Source organism: Alligator sinensis, unplaced genomic scaffold (genome assembly GCF_000455745.1).
Source record: "Alligator sinensis unplaced genomic scaffold, ASM45574v1 scaffold18_2, whole genome shotgun sequence".
Classification (NCBI taxonomy): Eukaryota; Metazoa; Chordata; order Crocodylia; family Alligatoridae; genus Alligator; species Alligator sinensis.
In genome coordinates, this window is record NW_005842281.1 from 831,331 (window position 1) to 855,621 (window position 24,291).

At 40.0% G+C, this 24,291-nt stretch overlaps 1 protein-coding gene across 1 annotated transcript in view; it reads right to left on the reverse strand.

Moving 5' to 3' along the window:
- The window catches only part of CNTN5 (contactin 5), a 923,854-nt gene that overhangs the window by 71,603 nt on the left and 827,960 nt on the right, over positions 1 to 24,291 (reverse strand). Inside the window, exon 17 of the mRNA XM_006027993.1 lies at positions 18,215 to 18,335. Coding sequence (XP_006028055.1) covers positions 18,215 to 18,335 — 121 coding nt within the window. The remainder of the gene's footprint in view (positions 1 to 18,214; positions 18,336 to 24,291) is intronic.

Below are 24,291 nucleotides of genomic sequence, written 5' to 3' on the forward strand. Positions count from 1 at the left end.
CTAATACAGGAAATGCATGTTTTTCAAAAGAAACTATTAAAGTTCAGTATTCACAGAACTCATTGTTAAGATGCACATCAGCATGTCACTGCAGTGATTGATTTCCATGATTGCTGCTGATAAAGTCTGATTGTTACTGTTCTCTAATACTATGTGGATGAGAAGCAATTAACATGTCAGAAAGAGCACTGTGGAATTTAAAATAGAAAACTTAAAAATCCCTAATTGCTCATTAGGTGCTCTAAAACCACTTTCCCCCCCAAAAGATGCAATCAGAACTAAGACTAAACAGAAAACAGTCACATATTATTTCTGTTAATCTTTCAATTCTCATTGCAGTGTTTTCTGTTCTTTATATAATCCTCAAGAACTCTGTGGGCAACCCCTTTTGCCAACAGGGCATCCTAGTGCAGTTAAAAGACATATGAAATTGCAAAATAGAGGCCTAAGATTGTAAACTCTGCAAGTTAGAAACAAGGGGTGCCTGTACATGAGCAGGGAGGCTGCCCCAATGCACTGTAATTCCAGCATGTGGGAGCAGACTTGATTAATCAAGAACTCTGTGGGCTTGCTCCAAATTAATCAAGTGTGGTGGAGCATGGCAATTACTGCGCTCCAGCAGCCTCCCACGTCTCTTGTATCAGCATTCCCATGCTTCAAAATGACAGTGGGGGTGCTTTATTTAAAACTCGTTTGATGAGCTTTAGATAAAGCACCTCCACTGCCATTCTGAAGCATGGGGACACTGATACACAAGATGCTCTGGGTGCTTTAATTAAAGCAGCTCTCAGAGCCGCTTTGATTAAATTGCCCACCCACCCACCCACTCCCGGAGCATATGTATAAATGCCCAAGGTCTTCCCTATGCTCTTTAAAATCCAAACATTATTATTCACTTGTGTTGTATAGGAGGTGAATAATAATAGTTCTAGGAAATTAGTAAAGTAAAGCCACTATTGTTTTTTTTTTTAGATGGGAATTACATCATTTATTGACAATGGCTAACATGGAATAAAGGTCAATATATATCTTGAAGAACAGTAAATTTTAATAATAATTGACTCAAGAATTTAATACAGTGTATGTACTGCTTCACACATTCAGCCATTGAATCAGCTAGCCTTGAATATTATCCAGCTGCAGACTCTGTGTCATCTGCTTGCCTGAATGCTTTATTTTAAAATAATATTCCAAAAATATGCTATTTCTTACAAGTCCAGGAAAGAAAATATCCTTTCATCTCTTGAGAATTGAAAAATATTTTTTCCTCTCCTCAGCTCCAGTCAATCAGAAAGGATCCATTTTCATTTGCATATGCATATGCAATCTGACTAATTAGTGTTGATAATAATTAATATGTATTGAAACCAAAACCATGGATATCAAACACCTTCCTCTTCTTCAACTAATACGAACCTCACTATTACTGGAATTTAAAACTATAGAAGCACAGGAATTGCCATGCCATATCAGAGCGGCAGTCCATACTAAGAATTATTCTTTCTTCAAGAATGGCCAGAAAGGGGAAAAGAGTCAGATGTGGGATTAATTTCCCCTAAATAAATCAGATCCTGATTTTATCGTAATTGCTTATAGTTACAGATTGGATTAAGCTCTGAGGGAAAATGGATTAACAGCCTTTACTAAATTTACACCATAGTTAATTATAAAAAATCTGGATGTTCTTGATACACAATAAATATCGAGTCTTTTTAGGATTCTCATTAAATTCATAGTCTCAAAAAAGGGGTGCAGGGGTGGTGTGGGCACTAAGGTGCATGGTTGGCAGCCCAGAGGTCATGAATTAGACTCCATAGTAGAAACACCCATAGTGTGGTCCTGCCAAATTTAAATGAATCTGCAGATTCTGCTAAAAATCATGTCACAAGGACATAAAAAAGAAAAGGTTTAAAAAACCTCTTGTTCTAATAAGTCACACATTTTAATCACACAATTCCTCAGGAGCCATGAGTTCCTCTGTGCAGGCCCAGAAGTGATGTCTCCATATTGAGCATTTCAGCACCTAGATCCCACCTAACACTTTCCACAGTTTCCTAGGAGCCAGCAATGAGGAGTTCATCTCACTGGGTTCCCTGAGTGTCTCTGTATAGTGGACTTACTCTGAGAATGTTTCGTTTGAAATATGTTAGTCTTAGAGTGATGTTAGAGTTAGAACCCAAGATTTATGCAAGAAACAAGGATTTTCTTAGGGTGATATATTTTATTGGACCAACTGCATGGTTAGATAAGCTTTCAAATGCAAGACACACTTTATCAGATTCTGCATCCAGCATGTCTAACTTTATCCCAGCCATGCAGTTGGTCCAATAAAATATATCACGCCCCAAAAAACCCTTGCTTCTAACATAGGATAAGAAGATCAGGGTCTGCACAGAATAATCCTTTGATCATTATTTTTTAATACACAACTGCTGAATGAAGAGGAGGCTGACTACTTTTTAACAACCTAGTGGTTAAAAAGCTCACCTAGAAAGTGGGAGATGTAGGTTCAATGTCCTCATTCTCCTGAGGATGTTGAAACCAATAACTCCTACCTTCTGAAAGAGTGCTCTGACCACTTCTGCTCTGGGGCACACTTCACACCACCTAGTCATGCTGTGCTATTATACAGAAGAATAGTGAGACACAGAGCCAGAGAAAAAGAACAAATGGGCATGGGACTGTGCATACAAGTACTTGGGGCACTCAGCTGGGACCTTGTTCTTGGCAGCACGTTGGGATTTTTACATTAAATAGGCATCAGGTAAAATAAAAACACTTCCAACTCATTTTGGGCTCTCTCTAGGACAGAGAGTTTTGAGTTCAGGTTTCCTACGTCCTGGCTGAGTGCTGTAGTCTCTTTCATAAACAGTGGCTGAACAGGACATTTTACAAGGAAGTGACTGCTACCTGAGAGCCCATTAGTGTGTGCATGAGATGTCCTCGGAGAATGCTTACCTGACAAAATCCATCAAGGGAGCTAGGTAGAGGAAGTTCTTTTTATGGACCCTAGTCAGGGTTAAACAGGAAGTAGGCATCAAGTTGTTCCTACAGGTCCAGTCAGTTCTGAGCATGCCCAGAAGCAGAATTCTAGGCATTTGAAGTCCAATGGGGAAGCACCTACTGAGTTTAGGCAGTAAGTGGGTGTATCTACATGTGCATTCATGCACGTTTCCTAATACATATTCAATTTAGTACCTTCAATATGAGGTACTAAATAAATGCGCATTCGGCTGCACTAATGTGCAGTAGAACAAGCACATGCTTTTCAGGTGACACAATGTGCTGTAGCCTATTCTACTGAACATTAGAATATAATGCACCATTACGCTATTATGCACCACTTTAATGCACAGTAGAATAGGCTACTGCGAATTAAAGTGCATGTGTAGATACACCCAGTGAGTAGCTTTTTGGACCACAATTTTGGTACTTGCTTTAGGCACCTAAATCCTTTATTGGTTCTAGCCTCTCCTTAGCCTGTAAGTCTCCTGTAATACATTATGACAGTCATAACCAGACCTGGAAAAATATCAGAGAGAGGACAGAAGGGTCAAAAGGAAAATGTAATCCTCCAACTAAAAAAATATGTAGAATCTCACCTCATCACATGTGCTGTTTTGCAAACCAAACACTAATATAATTTGGTTTTATAATTTGCCCACTATTTGCTTTAACAACATAAGATTTGTATGAACTACCACAAAATACTTTTTATCAGGACTTCACAATCATTTAGCAACACAACTTTACTATAAGGCAAGGATTCTAGCTGGCACACATATAGATAACAAGGCAATGACACACATATAGATAACAAGGCAATAGTTTGTCTCTGGTCATATAAGAAATCATTGGCAAAGCCAGGAATGGACGTCTCTGATGCCTTGATAATCTGTTCCTTTCTTTTAACTTTAGGCAGCAAATATTTCCTCAGTGGGCACATTTACACAATGTATTTGAGTTGAGATTAGAGCTAAATATTGTGCAGTAAGCATCACCATCTACATGTGCAGACATATAATGCAGAGCAATTTACTCTAATCCTATAAATACAAGAAGCAAGTTTACTCTCGATTACTTATGGCACAGTACTGCATGTGTAGACATCTGACTGGGAACACATTTGCTCCTGGTCGGCCAGGCAGCAGGGGGCAAGAGATTGCTCCCTGTCCCCAGGAGCTGCCTGCTGCTGGGGCAGGCTCCGCCACTGGAGGCTGAGTGAGTACAATATCCCCCTGGGCTGGCAGCAGAGAGTTCCCAGCCCCTGCTCCCTAATCATGATCATGAAGCCAGGGCTGGAAGATCCTTATCTCTCAGCCTGAGCTCTGTCGTAGCCGGGCCCAGACTGGGAGATAAGGATCTCCCAGCCTGGGCTTGCAACTGTGGGGCTTGGGCTGGGATCTCCCAGCCTTGGCTCCCTCCTGCTGGGACAGGGGGACATTGTCTCTACCTGGGGCGCAGCCTGCCCCAGCAACAGGCAGCTCCCAGGGACAGGGAACAATGACCCAGCCCCTGCCAGAAGACAGGTGTCTCCTGTGCCCATGCTCCCTGCCAGCCCCTGGTCTAGCACCCAGGGGAAGCCTAGAGTTCCTCCGGCTGCTGCAGAGGCTTGGTGCAGGGATGCAGGGAGTGGGAGCAGTCTGCTGCCAGGAGCAGCAAATCTCCTCCCATGTCCCTCTGTAGATGCGTGCCTGGGAGACTTTACTCTAGAGTACTAAAATTCTCCAGACTATTTGCATGTGTAGACACACCCACCAAATGAAAATTATACCTACTGAGCTACATTATTTGATATTCAGTAGAAATGTATGATGGATGTTGATTTTGGGGATAAAATCTGCCTGAAAGGCTGTGGAACTGTATTCTAGGATACAAACACATATTTTTCTGATAACATTAAACTCATCTCCACAGTATCCAGTTTGTAGTAGGCTTGGAAGGAGGAGACTAGACTTTCAGCAACTATATAAGGAATCTAGGCCTTCTTGCCCAGGCCCCAGCTGGAAGTTATCAAGGATTAAGGTGATGTCCAAACATTAAAGGAAGAGGGTCATGCCTGCTTAGCTCTTTATAAGCCCAGAACAGACAGCAGCAAGCTGTCTGGACAACAGACCCTTGTGCTGTGGCCCCAACCCACCTGGAGCCCCTCCTCTAATCCTGACTTTGGCTGTGATTTTGGCTTCTGAACTTGATTTATGATTTCAATGCTGCACCCCTGACTTTGGTTTCTGGACTCCAACCCTGCCACACAGATTACTTAGCCTCATGCCCTAGTCTCTTACCATTGGCCTATGGACCAGCCATTCTACATCCTGGTGTTTCCTCTCCTGCCCTTATATTCTGGGGTTTCTGGAAGGGCCCTCATTTTTTAGCAGCTTCTTTTAGAGTTAGTATTACAACAAGACAAATAGGACAGTTGTCTCCTACCACTTTCTGGAATTGTTTCAGGCTGTCTGCATACTCATCATATATTATTTAATTTTTTTTCTTCACAACCATGACAGCTAAACACTTCTCTAAAGAGAAGTTGAAACCATGGTGTAATCAAATGGAAATAGCGGGAGACCAATGTGATACATTGCAGTATCTAGACTCAAATTTGGCTCTGACTATAAGAAACATTAAAGGAAAATGTTGCAATGCAGGCCTTGTCTGATAACTTATCTCCCTGCTGACGGCACATAATGGTAGAAAGTCTCTAACCACTGTGTTACAGCAATAATAAAAATGTTCTGTTTACATTAAATATGTAGAAATTTAGTTATATAGACATTGCATGTTAAAGTCTCCATGTAATTTGTTGCCAGAGTTCTTTCGGTTTTTAAACCTTTTAAATGTATTCATAGTCATGACAATGTGTCATTATGCTTTCTGAGATATGTGCTCTTTCACAACCTGTAGGAAGACTGCTAAAAAGCACTTCCATTTCCAACATCAAGCACTTTTGAAAGTGGATTAATAAGGGACAAAAGCCTCAGTGATGACAAATGTACAACAGTTAGGCAGGACCTGACTGGTATGAGGATGTCACTCATTTTTGTGGAAATCTCATTAAATTTTATGCTCAGCTGTAATCATTCATAATGTCAGCTGGATGGTTAATGTAGATAAGCTTTTCTCCCAAGGGCTATGTTATTGTTCAGGATCTCTAAAACTATTTTTTATTTGAGAACAGCCAATTTAGGGGAAAAATGTACAGTCCGCTCAAACACTTCTCTAAACTCAGCAGAGAAAATGACTGGACCTAAATATACTTCAGTGCAGTGGATCTTTGTAGGAAAAGAATCTTGGGTTGGACTGTCCTATTACACAGTTATTGAATCAATGGAAACCCAGTCAGTATAAAGGATGTTCATGTCTTCTAGAAAGCATCTCCAAAGACCTGATATTTAGTTAAGGAATATTCACTTATTTTAGAACAATGAGGCTTGCATTTGGAAAATTTGTTATGTGTATTTTATTGTCAGAATTATAATCTTGAGTAGTCATTTATGCTACCTGCATCTATTGGTAATTTGTGATTTTTGAAAGTCTATTACCAAGTATAGTGCCTTAGTTATTATATGTAACACTGTTTGTTTCTGTTTCCTTTAAATTCCTAGACATAATCTAGTTTTCTGTTTAGGAATGACATGAAATAACAAATTAATTTCTCATAGTTTTTACTCTGATAAAGACTGATCTATATAATCCTTCTCATCTTTATTGAAGAGAATAACAACAAAAAGCACTGTACATTTAGATAGTGCTTTGCAAACAAACACTTTTCTGTGAAAAGGTACAGTCTAAGAGGGACAGAACAAAAAGAAACAAATCATTGAACAATAGCTTAATAAGGGTGAGAACAAGGTAAATACTCCTAGGGAGGAAAAGGCTTTGACGAATTTAAAGAAAGGCTGCTTGGGGAGAAAAGAGAAGGAATGACTTACCAGATCAAGAATAGTAAAATGTGCCATATGTAATGGGAACATCAGAAAAAAGCAACAAGAGGTTGGGAGGAAATGAAAGGAGAGATGTTGGTGGGGCAGAGTCTGTAGTTTTGAAGCTGAAGATTAGGTGCTTGAGAACAGATAGGCAATAGGAAGAAGAATTTCATGACTGCTTTTGGCCGTCCTGAAGGCCAGAAAAAAGAGAAGTTTGAAATCAATATAAGTGAAGGATGGCCAAATCTGGATATGCTGTTGGGCACTTGAGAAACTGAGTTGTTTCAAACCTTGCAAGGCTTTTGTTTAGCTTGCATTTCAAACCTGGGAGGCAAAATAGATACTTATCATATTTCATCTCCTATTTCATTGCAAGCAACAATTCTTTCCAACTTTCCTTTGCAACACAGTACTATTTCAGGGCCAAAAAGTGCTGCTAAGTGTATGTATAAGAAGTTTGGGATTCCTGACTCTCTTATATTTAGTAAGGTAGTAACTTAGTCAGAGCTAAAGTTGCAATCATGGAAAATTAGGGTTGGAAGGGACCTCAGGAAATCTAGTCCAACCCCATGCTCAAAGCAGGACCTTCCCCAATTAGATGATCCCAGCCAAAATTTGTTCCAGTGTTTTACTAACCTCCTAGTGAAAAAATACTTCCTAATATCTAACCTAAACTTCCCTTGCAGAAAAGTCAGACCATTGTTCCTTGTTCTGTCATTTGCTAGCATTGAGAACAGTCTAGCTCCATCCTCTTCTGAACCTCCCTTCAGGTAGTTGAAGGCTGCTATTAAATCCCTTCTCAATCTTCTCTTCTTCAAACTAAATAATCTCAGTTCCTTCAGCCTCTCCTCAGAAATCATGTGCTGTAGCCCCTGAACCATTTTTGTTGCCCTCTGCTGTCCACATTTTGTCTGTAAGGATGTTGGGGGGAGGGCGGAGGGGGGGGGGCAAGTGGGAAAACTGAACACAGTACTCCAGGGCTAGGGTCCCCTCCCCCCCTGCAATAGCCCAGCAGGGAACATTTATCATCCTTAACTCAGTGTTTATCACACCATTGAGAAGACAGAGGGACATTACCAGTCATCTGTTGATTCTGCCTTTGTCCTGTGCGCCACAGCTTGGAGGTAGCCAGCATATGTTCTGCTAGTTAATGCTGAGAGGTGTCTGCAAGGGATGGGGGATTGCTTGCTTAGCAGAGGGCTGGGGTGGGGGGAGGGAGCAGACTGCCAAGCTGCAGCCAGGGAGCAGGGGGGAAAGGCCAGCCCTGCTGTGGAGCAGAAAGCCCTGCCCAGCTCAGAGAGCATGCCGGGATGCTGGGGGAGTCTGGTTTATCTTAAACCAGCAAGGGGTCTGGGACAGACATTGCGTAAACTGATTTGAGCCAAATCAATTAAGTTTGATACTATATTCAATCAGGTTTATCTCAAACCAGTTTCAGCCATTCTCAAACTGGTTTATGTGCACTTAACATCTGTTCTGTTACAGGTTTAAACCAGTTTTTTATCACTTAAACTGGTTTATATGTAATGTCTATCCCTAGCCCAGATGTGTCCTCACCAGTACTGAATAGAGGGGAATAATCACTTCCCTTGACCTGCTGGCCACACACCTACCAATGCAGCCCAGTATGCCATCAGCCTTCTTGGCAACAAGAGCACACTGTTGGCTCATAGTCAGCTAATTGTCCACTGTAACCCCCAGATCCTTTTCTGCAATCTGGTTCTTCAGTTACAAAACATTGATTCAGACTTTTTTTCTTATGTTGGCTTGGAAAATTGGTTTGGTTTTAAAAATACCAGGCTCATTCTGAAGAGAATGCATACATTTGGAGTGAAAAAGCCAAATTAAGTTAGAGGCCATTTACCATTATTTGCTTTGTAATTTTAGTATGTCTCTAGCCTTCCAGTTTCCCTCTGACCCAGAAATGACTAAACCTTCAAAGCGCCGATATATTAACATTTCCTCAAAAATTCATGTTCCAGTTATCCTGGGAGAAAATCCACTGTAACCAACATTGTTAGTTATTTTTGCGCGGTATAATTTTGGATTTTGTTCCTATTTTTGTAAATTGGTGGTGGTGGTGGTGATGGTGATGAGCTGTTTTTTCTTTTTTCCTTTTTGCCATGTTGATATAAATGGGTTCCATACTGAACACTTGGGGTATGTTCCATCTCAGCATTGAAGATGAGCACAACACCAAACTGAACCTCAGAGCAGGCCTTTGATGGTGTGTATGTAGAATGAAATAACAAAAATCCCATACAATAAGTAAGGAGCCTCCAAGAGCTACCCAAAACATAACACTGATGGCACCCTCAGTGTTTGGTACATTTCGTGAATACTCAGGGGTTAGGTACCTTACTTACAGCTTTTGAAAGTTATCTCCATCCATTTAGGCATCATGGCCTGTATCTGTCCCTGAAAGGAGCCACCTGTACCTTTATTTAAAAAATATCACACTAGTCATTCTTGTCTCTTAAAACGTGGAAAATTATCTTCCTCCTCCTCTTCTTCTTCCTCCTCCTCCTTCTTCTTCTTCTTCTAATAGCCTCATTATTACAGTGGTAATCTCAGGCCCTGGCTTTATTAAAATGACTGAAAGGGTTAAAAGCTAAACGTTAGAAGACCTGGAAGGACTGAACATTATTCAGGGGAACTGAGTGAATGGAACAAAGGCCTTGTGCTTTGTACAAAACTAGACAGGACTGGAATGTGTTTATTTTGAAATGAAGGAACATATGTAGCTTGATACAAAACAAGATGACATTGGAATGTGCTTACCTAAAATAAGGGGGTGTGTGTAATCAATATCGGATTATGTATATGCAGTTGTAATGATTGAATTATGCTGTGAATGGCAAGCAGATATAATTTATAAATGTTTAATTTGTGTAAGACAACTTTGGAATTAATGTGTACCCCTGTGTTATTCCCCTCAGATTTTTGTTTCTCTTGTAATTATTATATACTTTGCAAGATCTAAACTCTTAAATAGAAGGGAACAAATCAGTTAGATTTATTATATATAGTAAGTAAGATTTAAGTAAATAAATCTTACTTCGACCATTGGATGCTCCAGAACGCTGAGGGGCAAGCGATCTACAAGCTATAGTATACTGAAGAAAATTAATTGGTTGAGTTGCTTTATCATAGCATGCTGTGCAGGAATCTTTTGTGACAGAAAAATTGGTCATCTTGGTTTCCTTCTTTGAATGTAGATGTGGAGTTGAGAGCAGATGGGTCTAAACTAAAGGAACTGGAAACAAAGGCATGTAGACAAGGACCGATATCCAACAAAGACTTCCTGGCACAGGTACATGATGCAAGATTAAGGCCCCTGAGAGGGAGTTTGGTTTTAACTTTGGACTGTAAATCCAGTTATCTGGACTGAGATATTGGAGTTAGAGGTGTCTGAGTAGTCTCTGTTATAGTTTGAATGCACCTTTAAGGGACAAAAGAAACCTGCTATACTTGTTTGTGTTACATTTAATAAAATTGTGGTGATGGCCTTTAAACTCAGATACTTGTCTGCAAGTTTTTAGGCATCATTACAACTGAGAGCAGCAGTATGGTCAGCTTAACTAGGAGCTCCTACATTATAGTCTCTCTAGGTCATTGAAGTTCAGAGGAAACACATACAATTGCTTCTTCACAAACGTATTATGAGAGTAGATTTCTTGCTTAGCTTGGTACTGTTATCATTTTGCAAGATTAACAGCTTTAACTTCTTTTTAAAACATATTTAGACCAGAAAATGTGTACTTTTAAAACTGCATTTTGTAGTCACAAAGGCCTTCACCCTTTTACTTTACAAAATCCTTCTTTATACTTTTGTTTAAGGTCTTACAGCTCTCAATATGCTTTTTGATCTTTAAGCTCATTTTATTTATGGTAGGCATGCAAACTGCAATTGATTTAGCTTTTTGTAAATGGTCATACAGCGCATACTATTCATTGAGAAGAAACCTGATTTTTTTTTTATTTGGGTAGATACAAACACTTCCCATCTTTTTACAATATGATCTTTCTGTCATGACTCTACTACTACTAATCATATGGTTGAATGTATTTTTAATTAACTTATATATGCTAATAGGTTCCCCACAACATGTATAACATAGTCCAGAAACTCCAGGGGGATGATGAACATCAATTTCTTTTTTGCTTCATGGAAAACGAACATTGTCTATCCACATCTGTAACAACAACAACAACAACAAAGAGTTTGAGCATCATACACTGCTAAAATGGAGAACCATATTTCAGTGGTTGACAAAATATAGTCAGAAAGCTCTTAGTATCAGAAACTAGGTAAATTCCAGAATTTACATCATTAACTTCCACTGGAGATAACAAAATTAAATTATTTCAGTGAAATCTCAAAGACCAGAGGACTGTTCAAGACAGCATGCTAAAGTGGCTCTTTCAAGAATACGATATTTTTTCTTTCAAAGTTGCTCCTTAAAAAATATAATACAACTGTCAGAAGCACTTAAGTAATTTCTTTTGAGTGATACATTGATCAATACAATGGAAAGATAGGCACAGATTAATCTTACACACTTCTTTGTGATACGAGAGACAGAAACTCCAGGACATTTTAAAATTAGTTCTTCAAATATTATCCATCTACAAATTGTCTTAAATAGGTCATTGTGATTTCCTTGCAAACTGCTAGTCATCTTACAATTTGTTATAAAATTGTATAATTTGCAATCTAAGGCATAATGTCTTCCATAACAAAGTTATAGAGGGCAAAACTGCACAGGATGTTTACTGCACAGTTGAATAATTAGCTGCAGAGTAAACATCTCGGTGTCTACATGTGTGACCCTATGAGGCTAAAGTAAACTAATATACTCTGTAACAGGATTGTACTTGTAAATACAAGTACTATTTTGCGGTGGGGTAAAAATCTCTGCAGCAGCACATGTGTAGATGCTGCCTGCTGGCTAGGGTATGAGTTTGCTATGGTTAAGGGCGTGCCTACCAGCTAGCCCCATGCTGAAGTTCCCTTGTGTCCCAGCCAGCCCCTCTGCAGCACATTGAGCCAGGTGGAGCAACCCCAGGTTGGCAGGCTGACCCCTGGGGCCCACTGCCAGCCAGGACTGGTCTGGCCGGTCTCCACATGTTGTGCCTGAATAAACTGCAGAGCTTATTGCTCTGGAATTAATTGCTTCTGGGTGCATGTACAAATGGTAAGCCCAGGAGCAATTAACACTGGAGTTTTAGCTCTGCAGTTTATTCAGATGCCATGATTGCATGTGTAGATGTGCCCACAATGTGCTATTTAAATTCCATATAGTGAAAAAGTATACCTGTCACACTTTGACAGTGACCTTGTTGGGACAATATAGAAGATACCACCTGACTGACTTGGACAAAGAGGAAGAAAGCTATAGTCTGTGTGGACTATTTAAACAGAACAATCTGAAAGAAGGTTTGATAATTTGTAACAGATGTACTGACTGATGGATGAATTATTAAGATGTGGTCTGTAATGAAGCCTACAGCAGGTAGTTAGTGCTGGGTGATCAATGCAACTTATCGGCTTGGGTATAACATAATGTAACCAAGTCTAGCAAGACAAATACGTGAGCTTGAATGTTCAGATAGGGCTCAGGTGATAGAATATATCTGGTAACTCTGATTATGTTTTGAGTAAAGTTTACTAATAATCATTTTACTTCTTGTGTCAACAGCAAAAAACTCATAAGCTGAACTAAAAGTCTCTTGAACAATAATAATTCAAAGAGAACTAGCAGTTTGTCATAATGTTCTGTGATTAATAATAGTTTTCATGAATGACATCAATATTAAAATATTAAAAGGTGGGAAGTTCAGTACATTTGATGAGGCACAGTACAGATGATAGTTTATCTTGTATGTGACCCCAAAAATCTTCTCTCTGCTTTGCACAGTGGAACAGTATTATGCCTTCTGTAAGTAGGTATTCTAAAATTGCAGAAAAGGGAGCAGAAGAATATATTGTTTACAAGGGGCATGTAAATATGAGACATTTACTGTGCAGTTGACCATGTAACTGTGCAGTAAATATCTCAGCATCTACACGTGTGCCCCTATTATGGTGCATGAAACTAATTAACTCCACAGCAGGTTAGGACTTGTAAATACTAACCTAACCTGCTGCAAAGTTTTTTTCATGTGCAGCAGCACACATGTAGATGCTGCCCTGGGTGCTGGCAGGCAGCCCCTGTGCTGAAGAACCCTTGTGCCCCAGCCAGCTGCTCCGTAACATGTGAAGCCCTGTGGAGCAGCCCTGGGTTGGCAGGCTGCCCCCGACCCCGCCCAGGGTCTCCTGTTAGCCTGGTCTGCTCTAACTTGTGTGCAATCAATATACTCCAGAGTTTTGGGCTCCCAGGTGCGCATTCAAACAGTGCGCCCAAGAGCAAAAAGCTCTGGAGCAATAAGCGCCAGAGTTTATTCATGCACATTAATCACATGTGTAGATGTATCCAAGAAGAAGATAGGCAGACAAGGTTCCTTGGGTGAATCTGGTATCTTTTATTAGACCAACCCAAATAGTTGGAAAATTATTATTAAGCAAGCTTTCAGGTTCAAAAACCCTTCGTCAGGCTAAGGAAGTTTCAGCAGTTGGTGTGTGCTCTTCCTGGATGGAATGAAAAGTAAAGAAGCCAGGGGCTGGGCTGGTATGCATACAAGACAGGTAGTCAGTGAAAATGTAGATTGAGGAGGCAATAGGTGAGAGACAGGGTGGAGTTCATAGGCTGATCTCTGGGAAGTGTTGTGTAAGTTTCCTTTGAGAATCAGGACTGAGAGGTTGGAGAGAGAGTGGTTTTCTTGTGAGAAATGTGCCCCCACCAGTAATTGGGTATTCTTGTCTTTGATAGATTTCCATTGTGCAGTCATTCTGGTGCGCAGTTGTTGTTTGGTCTCTCCTACATATTTTCCATCAGGGCATTTGGTGCATTGGATGAGATATATTACATTTCTGGACGTGCAGCTGTAAGATCCAGGGATGCTGATGGCTCTGTTGTGGGGTGTAGTAATAGTGGGGGTGGTGGAGATGTGTTGGCAGGTTTTGTGTTTCTTGTCCTGGCACGCTCTGTATCCTTTTGGTGTGTTCTGGGCCTGAGGAAGTTTGCTTCTGGTGATGAGGCTAGTGAGGTTCGGTGCATGTTTGAAGGCTAGGACGGGTGGCTCTGGGAAGATCTTTTTAAGAATAGGGTCTCTTTCTAATATGGGTTGCAATTGTTTGAAGATTTTCTGTACAGGTTCAAGGGAGGGGTGATAGGTCATAACCAGCGGCGTGCGACTTGTGGGTGTTTTTCTTCTGTACTGCAGCAGTTCTTCACGTGGTATCCGGGTGGCTCTTTCAGATGTGTGATCTATCTCTCTGGAGAAGTGTCCTTGTTGGGTGAAAGCCTTTTTAAAATTGGTGAGGTGCCAATCCTGGGTGTTCTCCTCAGTGCAAATGCGGTGGTATCTGAGGGCTTGGCTGTATATCACAGCTTTTTTGGTGTGTTTAGGGTGATTGCTGGTTCTGTGCACTTCTCCACTTTCATCCCCCTTCTCTCCCTTCTCCCCCCCCCGCCAGCCTCTCTCTCACCCATTGACTCCTCAATCTACATTTTCACTACCTGTCTTGTATGCATACCAGCCCAGCCCCTGGCTTCTTTACTTTTCATTCCATCCAGGAAGAACACACACCAACTGCTGATACTTCCTTAGCCTGACGAAGGGTTTTTGAACCCGAAAGCTTGCTTAATAATAATTTTCCAACTATTTGGGTTGGTCTAATAAAAGATATCAGATTCACCCAAGGAACCTTGTCTGCCTATGTCCTTAGACCAACACGGCTACAACCTACACACCTCCAAGAAGAGGCCCATATGAACTCTCTTACTGAAGTCAAGGTCAGGATTACTTTTGAGTTCATTAGAAATTGGATTATAATGTTTCAAGAGCACGCTCATCTCTTCTTGGCAAAAATGAGCTATGTTTAATTATGTGGCTGTTATTGGTTTTTTTGTTTTAAATCCTCCTCTTGTAAGGTGATTTACTGTATTAGGGAAGTACTTGACAGCAAACAAATGATACTATTTACCTTAGCCAAATGTGTCTGGTGAAACCAATGCTGATCTGTAGTACTAAGGTAATAAAAGTATTTTCATTACAATATCTGTTCTTTCCATGACAGATCTATCTGGCTGTTTAACATTCCTTAGACTGAAGATGATGGAAATACCAGATCATGAAGATATCCACTGTTACAAGAAAAATGAATGCATAGACTGTTTCAGAATTTCCACAGCATAATGGGAAAATAAAAACACAATAAAACCTTTTTTTGGAAGACAGTCTTTAAAAACAAATTAACTTACCAAGCAGGCTTTGTCTTGAGGAAACCTGACACATCGTTGGCTACAGGATCAGCTGAGACATCTGCGGAGACTAAGCTTCCTGGCTGGTATGTGGGTATATGGTAACCGCATTTGTGATCACATCATTAGTGTCAGAACATGACATGCATATTTATCCTGCATTAGAGCCTTCTGTTTTTGTAATCACTTCTTTGTGAAAAATTAGTACAGAGACAGCATGAGTACAAAAGTGGTGCCAATTATAGTCACAAAACCAGCAAAGCTGAAAAATTCTTCTTTTTGCTCTGTTGCTAGTTATAATTCACAGAAAGCTCAAGACATGCAAATAAAATAAAGGTTGGTAATCCAGGATGGCATTAGGAAAGGGAAAATTGTTCCCGGACCAGTATCAAGAACAGGTCCAACACTGGACTTGTAAAGATTTGTGTTGCTGTTGTTCCACCTGACAGGCCAGGATTAAGTGCAGTTGTCTTCTAAAACTCTTATTACGAAGTAACAAAAAATTTATTTGAGTTTAGTGTTCATACCATAATTTAACATAAGATAGTATGATATGATCCATTTGCACAAACTCTGTGATAATTGTGAATATGTAAAAGGAAGATGTTAAGTGATTTTTGTTCAACTTTTTGTGCAAATTCTTACTGTGAAGGAGATGGATGTGACAGTGAGTAAAGAAGATCTTACGTATTCCCAGTCAGATATGTCAAAAATATCAGACAGATTTCATAATAAAACATTAAAAGCATAGATGACAGAAGATGGCACAGAGAAGTTGTTCTACCCAAAAGCTATAATAACAAGTAAATAGCAGTAAATGGTAAATTGGCTTTCTCTATCATCACTGCACAGTGGTAGCAAATTTCCTAAACACATGGCAATTGCTTCTTCCTTTAAGTGGATTCAGAGTCACCCTGTGCTGCTGATCTCTTCTGCTGAATGAGTTTCCAGCATACCCAAGGACATTGAACCTGAGGCATTGAACTTGAGGCATCTGCAGTGACACTGCAATCTGGGACTACTGGACAGTTATCCAGTGGTAAAGCACCAAGTGCCTATGTAAGCTGAGAGATGTAGTGGGAAAAAAGGAGAGGTACCTAAAGATGGAAGTAAAATAATTTTAGCAAAATAAGGGAAAACAAATATTTGCATTCTTTTTACTATTCTGCATGAATTTTGCTGAGGTTTACCAACAGGAACACCTAGCCATGACTACAGGGAAGCTGCTTGAAATGTTTACTGAAAGACAAAAATAAAGAAAAAATAGCCTTCATTTGGCAAAAACAATGCTGAGGTGAAGAATCTAATCTATCCCACTTCATAAGTGTTAAAAATATCTAATAAGAAATTAATTTCTTGAACAAACTAACAAGATCATATTGTGTAATAAGACCAGAGGTTTATATCAGTACAAAAAATGTAGTCACACAATACACACTAGTTGTGAGACTGAAATGTTGCTCCATTCTTTAATTTACCATGCACCAAGAATATGGAACATAAGCATGACATATTTGAATTTGAATTATGTTATAAAGCTGTCACTAAGTGGCGTGTTAAGGGGACACCTGAATCTATTGTTTTTAATGCCCCAAACAAAGCCTTTGTTACTCGTATATTCAAAACTCCTATTCTGAGATTTTCTTTCTGTAACAAAACACAGTAAATTCATATAAATAAAAATAAACCCAGCGGAACAAGAAATAATTACTTTACCATAAGAGGTTATGGAAGGGGGGGGGGGGGTCACATTTGCATAATTTAGAAGAAAGACAGTGGGATACCAGACACCAGTAGGTTGAGAGATTTTTGACACTTAATAAGTGAAATGACATTTATAGAGTGCCATAGGTTAATAAAAGCGCTATGGTCCTTCACATGGAAACTTTAATAAAATACTTCCCACCAAATGCAATTTCTCTCCTTAGATTCATGGTTTCTCTGTTCAAATGATTGACAGAGTGAAAATCAAATGCAAAGAAGTAGCAGAATAAGTTAAAAGCATTTAGAAAATTATTATCATCTCTAGAGTTAGTATCCTATTTGGATATAACGTATGGACTTACATAAATGAGGCATTAGGAATGTTATAATGCAGCATCCTTCATTTTAAATGCAAATATGTAGGGCACCACAGACCACAAGTCCCATAACAAATTGATGAAGACAGATGTATACATTGCAGGATGGGACCTACAGCTGTGCAAAACATGTGACCAATTCTTTATTTTATGCTAACTGGAGGCCTGGCTAATCCTGCAAAGCACAGAGGACCCTTCCTGTGGGGTGCTGAGAGCTCTAACTAACAACTGGCCTCGGTGGGAACTGATGGCAGTCTGCACCTCTCTGGTAGTATTCAGAAACTGCCAGGATTGAGCCTTCAGTGAGGCTGCAAGCTACTAACAAATTGCCAGAGTTTGGTCATTATTTAGCCAGAAAAAAGTTCAGATTATAAACTACTCTCTGACAAATACTTAGACCTTTAATTTTACTAAAAATAGAGCAGTCCCCTGCATCAGAAGCACAGTTTATATTCTCAAACCCTTGAGCCTCAGAGAAAGTGAGAAACAATTTATAATAATAAAGGAAAAAAATGAACCAAAAAGCCCATTTCATCTATCTCACTTAGATATTTAAGTCTTAATTAAAATTGTTAAAATTCTATGCTTTTTATGCTGTTAACTCTTTTAGAAACTGAGGGTCCATTTAAGGATTGCCGCTGTTAGTCATATGTACTTTGCAGACTTGTTTACCATATAGCTTTGTCAAAGACAAAAAGGTCAAGCAAAAATGACATCTATATTGTAAAATCTGTATAGTATAATGCACAGTACTGATGTGCTCAAAGTCCATGCATTTAAATTCCTTTGTATGATAATTTATGGTGATCATGTCTTCAGACTTTGCTATTAGCATACTCACCCCTAACAAGAAGTTCTGCCTCATCTGACACACTGTCTGCTGTGGTCTGTACCCTGCAGCCATATCTCCCAGCATGCATCAGAAGGATGTTCCTGATCATTAAATCTGCAGAGGATGCTTGCTGAAAGAGGGATGAAGTGCCAGTTTAAAATGTTGCAAATCTGCCTGTTCAAGGTGTTTTGTGAGGGTGCTATGTTCAGTGTGGCAAAATCACCAATGCAGGTTTTACAACTTACATTACAAAAAGCAAGCATACTAATATCTCCCTTTAAAAGCAAGGACTGCTTTTTAAGCAATTTTGTATGAGGGATTAGAAGTCAGAATTTCATGTTTTTTTAAACATTCAGTAACTAACCAAGAAGAAAACATTGATTTTATTTAAGAAGTATTTATACACACACTTGCATGCACAAAGAAAAGTCTTCCAAATGGGCAATAAGAAGCTAATTTATTAAGTAAAACAAAAATAATTTGTCCTGCTTTAGGAGATAAAGGATTATGAATGGAGTGTAAAAGGAAAAAGTCCTGTTCTGGGAAGACCTCCAACTCCCTTTGGTCGTAGCAGTGGCATTAGCTGCAGTGCAGTACAATCAGCTGCATTTTGGACAGAGCTTTTGCTATATTTCCATTAGGTTTTTCTCAAGATGGCCATATAGAATAGTTTTTAAACAGCATGGTAAACCAAGATAGACTGCAAGTGCATTTCTGTTTCCCTTGCTTTTTAAATTTAAAGCAGCTGAACTTGACAAATTAACTCTCCTAAATTTACTGTAGTTCTTAGAATTACTATGCTATATTATGTGTGATGCTAACACGCTGTTTTTTTCAGCATTAATACAGAAAATATGAAGAGGTTTATTTTGCTATTTATGCCTTCCTTCTGAATCTCATCTTGTTTTAATGCTTTCAGTATATCATGTCCCCAAATTATTTGCTTTGGTATTTTTATTTTATTTTCCTTTATTTCTTGTCATTGGTTACCAGAAGAAGTCACTCTTGTTGATTTATCGTCAAGGGCATGAAAACTCTTGGGTTGCTAAGATATTCATAGAGGTTTACTTCTTGAGGATATAAAAAAGCTCTTGTGGTTAATACAGAATCTATGGACTACAAGAAAACCCACCCTACAAGACTACAAGAAAACTATGTTCTCAACCTAGGACTGGAAAATATCTCCAGGGGCATAGAATCTAGTCCCTCCCTATCTATTACAAGTAATCATACCATATAATCTCTTCCATAAACTGATTGAGGGCAGTGACAGATGTGCAACTCCCCAGTCTAACTCATGGCACTTCACAGAAAGAGCCATGAGTTAGATCCACCCTCCTGATCCAACAGGTGCTCACCTAACCCTACCCCTAATCCCACCCCTCTCTCCAAACTCCTGTGCTCTCTCTCAGAATGGGAGAGGGAGAAGGCAAGGGGGGGAGGTCCATTCTGGGGTTTCTTCAGCCTGCTCTGGAGTCGGGGGTGGATTGCAGCCCATCTCTGGTGGGCTCCAGCATCTCTGGTGCTTACCTTCTGATGTACTTATAGGGCAGGTCTACATGAGACATTTATTGCGGAACTGACTATTTAGCTCTGCAGTAAATGTGTCAGCATCTACATATGTGCCTCTATTAAGGTGCAGGAAATTAATACATTCTGCAGCAGGGTAGTATTTTTAATTACAAGTGCTACCTTGCTGTGGAGTTTTTAATGCACAGCAGCCAGCTAGCCTCACAATGAAGCTCCATCGTGCCTCAGCAAGTCCCTCTGCAGCACACTGAGCTGGGAGGAGAATCCCTGGGCTGGCAGGCTAACCCTGGGGCCCCCTGCCAAATCGGGCTGTTCCACCTGGGCTCTATATGCCGTGCCTGAGTAAACTGTTATGGCTCTGGAGTTAATTGCTTATTGCAATCAGCTCCACAGTTTGTTCAGGCACAGTAACTGCACGTGTAATTACAAGTGAATATCTGTCCTTACTTTCTATTTTCCTGCAGGCAAGTCCAGCTTCAGGTTTGAAACTCGAAACATTTTGAAACCTTTGAAATGTTTTGACTGCCCTCATTTTGAGGCTGTTTCAAACCCCTTCATTTAATTTTGATTTCACTGCTTTGAGCTTGAAACGATTCGAAATAGCCGGTAAAATTTTGCACAGCCCTACTGTGCAGCTAGCATCACTAAAAAGTTGTGCGCTAGCACTACTATTCACTAGCGCAAGTTACTGCACATTGATTTAGTACTTGGTTATGCAAGTACTAAACTTAATGTGCAGTAATTAGGGTGCATTAATGAATGTGTAGAAAGACATGCCCACAAAAAAGAATACTCCTCCTCCTGGCTTTCATTTTGTTGGGCTAAGTGAGCCAAACCCTTTATAGCCCCCTCTTCTAAAATGAACTGCCAATTTTATTAATGAGCTTCTACTTTTTGTTCCACGGCATTAATGCAAATATTAAATAAGTTTGGTCCTCAAATTAATCTAGTAACCTCCTTTTGGGAAGATACTTCCCCTTTCAACATTGCCCACTGTCACCTTTCTTTTCATGAGTTTCGTTCTCTGGTTACAGCTCTTGCACTAAGCTCCATCTCTTTCAGCTAAACTAATAATTTTACTGTAGTATTATATCAAATGCTTTACTATAGTCCAGTAAAATAAATCTAACTCTGTAGCTGCCCAGGATTTTTTTTACTCTGCTGATAAATAACAGGGCTGTGCAAAGCTTCGGATCACGATTCGAATTCAGAGATGATTTGGAGGCTGAATCTATGAATCCAGATCAAATCTCTGGAAGCTTTAGGATTTCTGAATCGATTCAGAGCTTCCGAATCAATTTGGAAAAGATTCGGAAAAGATTCGGTGATTTGGCCATAGGGTATAATTGGGAATCAATGAAATATCTATAATTTTGTTGTCTTTTGGCTGATTCAAACAAAACTTGTAGGGATGGTAGCATCTGCTGAGACCATGACTTATGGCAAACCTCAAGGTAATAGGTGCAGGGGTTTATGGGAAACTGCACCTCCAAGTCCTGAAAGCAAAACTCATGTCAAGTGTGTGTGTTAAGCCACAGTGGGTTGAAAATTGCAGGGATGGTAGCTATTACAGAGGCCACAGTCTGCCAAGTTTCAAGGAGATAGGTGCAGGGGGTTATGGGAAACTGCACCTCCAAGTCCTGAAAGCAAAACGCATGTCATGTGTGTGTGTTAAGCCACAGTGGGTTGAAAATTGCAGGGATGGTAGCCCCTGCTGAGGCTGCAAAGCCTGCCAAGTTTCAAAGAGATGGGTGCAGGGGTTTGGGGGCTAGTAGGCCTGCAGCTTTCACCCTGCTGCACCTTAAAACATACAGTGTCACCCATGTCACGAGTTTTGCTTGTCCACAGCTGTGGTACAGTTTCCCCCAAACCCCTGCACCTATCTCCTTAAAACTTAGCAGGATTTGTAGCCTCAGTATGGGCTACAATCCTTGCAGTTTTTACCCCCCTGTAGCTTAACAAACACATGCAACATGAGTTTTGCTTTCAGAACTTTGAGGTGCAGTTTCCCATAAACCCATGCACCTATCTCCTTGAAACTTGGCACATATCATGCTCTCAGTAGAGGCTACCCTTTCAGAAAGTTTAATCTAAATCAGCCAAAAGACAACAACGTTGTAGATATTTCACTGATTCCTCATTAGACTCTATGGCCAAATCTCTGAATTGGCTCCGAATCTTTTGAAGCAATTTGGCCGATTCAAATCAGAAAAATGATTCAGATCTCTGAATCAAACCTCTAGCATCCAAATCAGCTGGATCTGATTCCAAAATGAATAGTTCCCTATTCGCACAGGCTTAATAAATAAGTGCTATGTTTAGCAATAAAAACTTGTGGAAGAGGTGATATCTTTTATTAGACCAACTACATATTTGCAAACAAATTATTGTGTTTATTTGCAAGCTTTCAGGCACACTCCTATGCCTGATGAAGGGTACTGTGCCCCAAAGCTTGAAAATAAATAAAATAATTTGTTTGTAAATATCTAGTTGGTCTAATAAAAGATATCACCTCTTCCACGAGTTTTGATTCCTTTTGCCTCTAGACCAATACGGCTACAACCTAGATACTTGACACATGTTTAGCAATCTTCAGTCACACAGTATTCCTCCTTGATATACTTTTTAAATATCTTTCCATTATACCTGTGATTTCTTGTGATATTTTTTACTGAATTAAGGGATAGAATTCCCATGCCTTACACACATAAAGGTCTCTGAGTTTTTGTCTTCCACTTGGGATATTATAATTTTCTTTCCAATAAAATAATTTCTACAGCTGGCCTTCCTTTGCTGCCAAATTCAACAACGTTTTCCTTTCTAGAAACTAATGCAAAATATCAATTACTTTTGGGGTTATACATAGATTATATATGCACCTCAAATGCATAGCAATTCCATTTCTTTCTTTCTTGCTGTTTCTATTTATATGACTGCAAGAATCCTTTACCATTTGTTTTAATGTCCTTTGATGGATCTAACTCAGCCTGACTTTTGAAAAATCTCACTTTATCCTTACATTTGCTGACCTCCAAGACGTGGCTTCCTTTGCTGATCAAGCCCTTTTCTACTCCTTCTAGACTCTCTGCTTACACCAGTTATTCTTTTGATGTGGTTATTCATTCAGTTGAGACTGGATATCTTCCTAACAATTTTTTCTCTGTTACTGAGGATGTGACTAACAAGAAATTCTTGTTCTAATAAGAAATTCTCATTCTATTTAAAGCATCCCTTACTGTCATTATCAGTTCATTTTCCAATCACACAAAACGCAAAAACAATCCCAAATAAATGACAGTCACATTGTGTTTGATATACCAATTCCTAGAACACTTTTCGATGACATACTTTATACACTTTATACACTTATCAAAATAATAAAATATTATTTAAGATTAGAATAATAGAACTTGAAATAATTATTTTTTCTCAAACAACACAGTAGGTTCATACTCCTAAAGTCTTATTCTGTTCTCAGCATTATATTGTAACTAAAAGATAATATAGTTTCTAAGTTAGTCCCAGAGAAGGTATAAATTGTGAGATCTTAATCTGCGATCTTTTCTTATTGACTTGTCCAGAAATGTCATCTTTGTCACCCTGCAGTAGCTTACACACATAGGGGATGTCCAGATGTGCAGAAATGTGTGTTTCACTGGGGACAAGCAGCAGCTCACATTGTGCCACTGCTGCTTGTCCTTGGGGAATTCCTATGCCACACAGCACATTACCACAGGTTGAGTACTACAGTTGCTGGCCCCAGCATCCTTACTTGGGGTCCTGGGGGCCTCCATGAGCTGCATTCACAGCTCTCCTGCAGCAGGAAGCCTGGCCAGCAGCCAGTGTGTGGATCTGGCCAGCCAGACTGGTTTTGGGTGGCACACGCTGCTGCCACGCTGCTTTATTTTGGCATTTTTTTTTAACCTAGGATCTCCCAGGGTAAAAAATACTCCCTGCACTGCAAAGTAGCATGTGAAGTGTGTGGTGCCACAGATGGGTCTGTGCTGCCACATACCACATGCCCATGCTTGCCTGGATGTTCCCATGATGGGCAATACCTTGCATATGTTTTTTATTGGGCCTCAAGTAGGTATCATAGTAGTTTCATAGTAGCTAGGGTCAGGGGGACCTGAACATATCATCTAGCCTGACCCCCTCCCACAGGCAGGAATGAATGCTGGGTTCACAAGACCCCAGACAGGAGATCATCCAAATTCCTCTTGAATTTGCCCAAGGTAGGGGCGAGGACCACTTCCCTGGGAAGCTGGTTCCAGATTTTGGCCACCCTAACTGTAAAATATTGCCTTCTGATCTCCAGTGTAAAACTATTCTCCATCAGCTTAATACCATTGTTCTGTCACCCCAGGTGGTGCTGGGGAGAATAGGGCTCTTTCTATTTGCTGATGATCTCGCCTGATGAGTTTGTAGGCAGCCACCAGGTCCCCCCTCAGCCTCTTCTTGCTGAGGCTGGACAGGTTCAGGTCCTTCAGTCTCTCTTCATAGGGCCTGTCCTGCTGCCCTCTCACCAAGAGGGTGGCCCTCCTCTGAACCCTCTC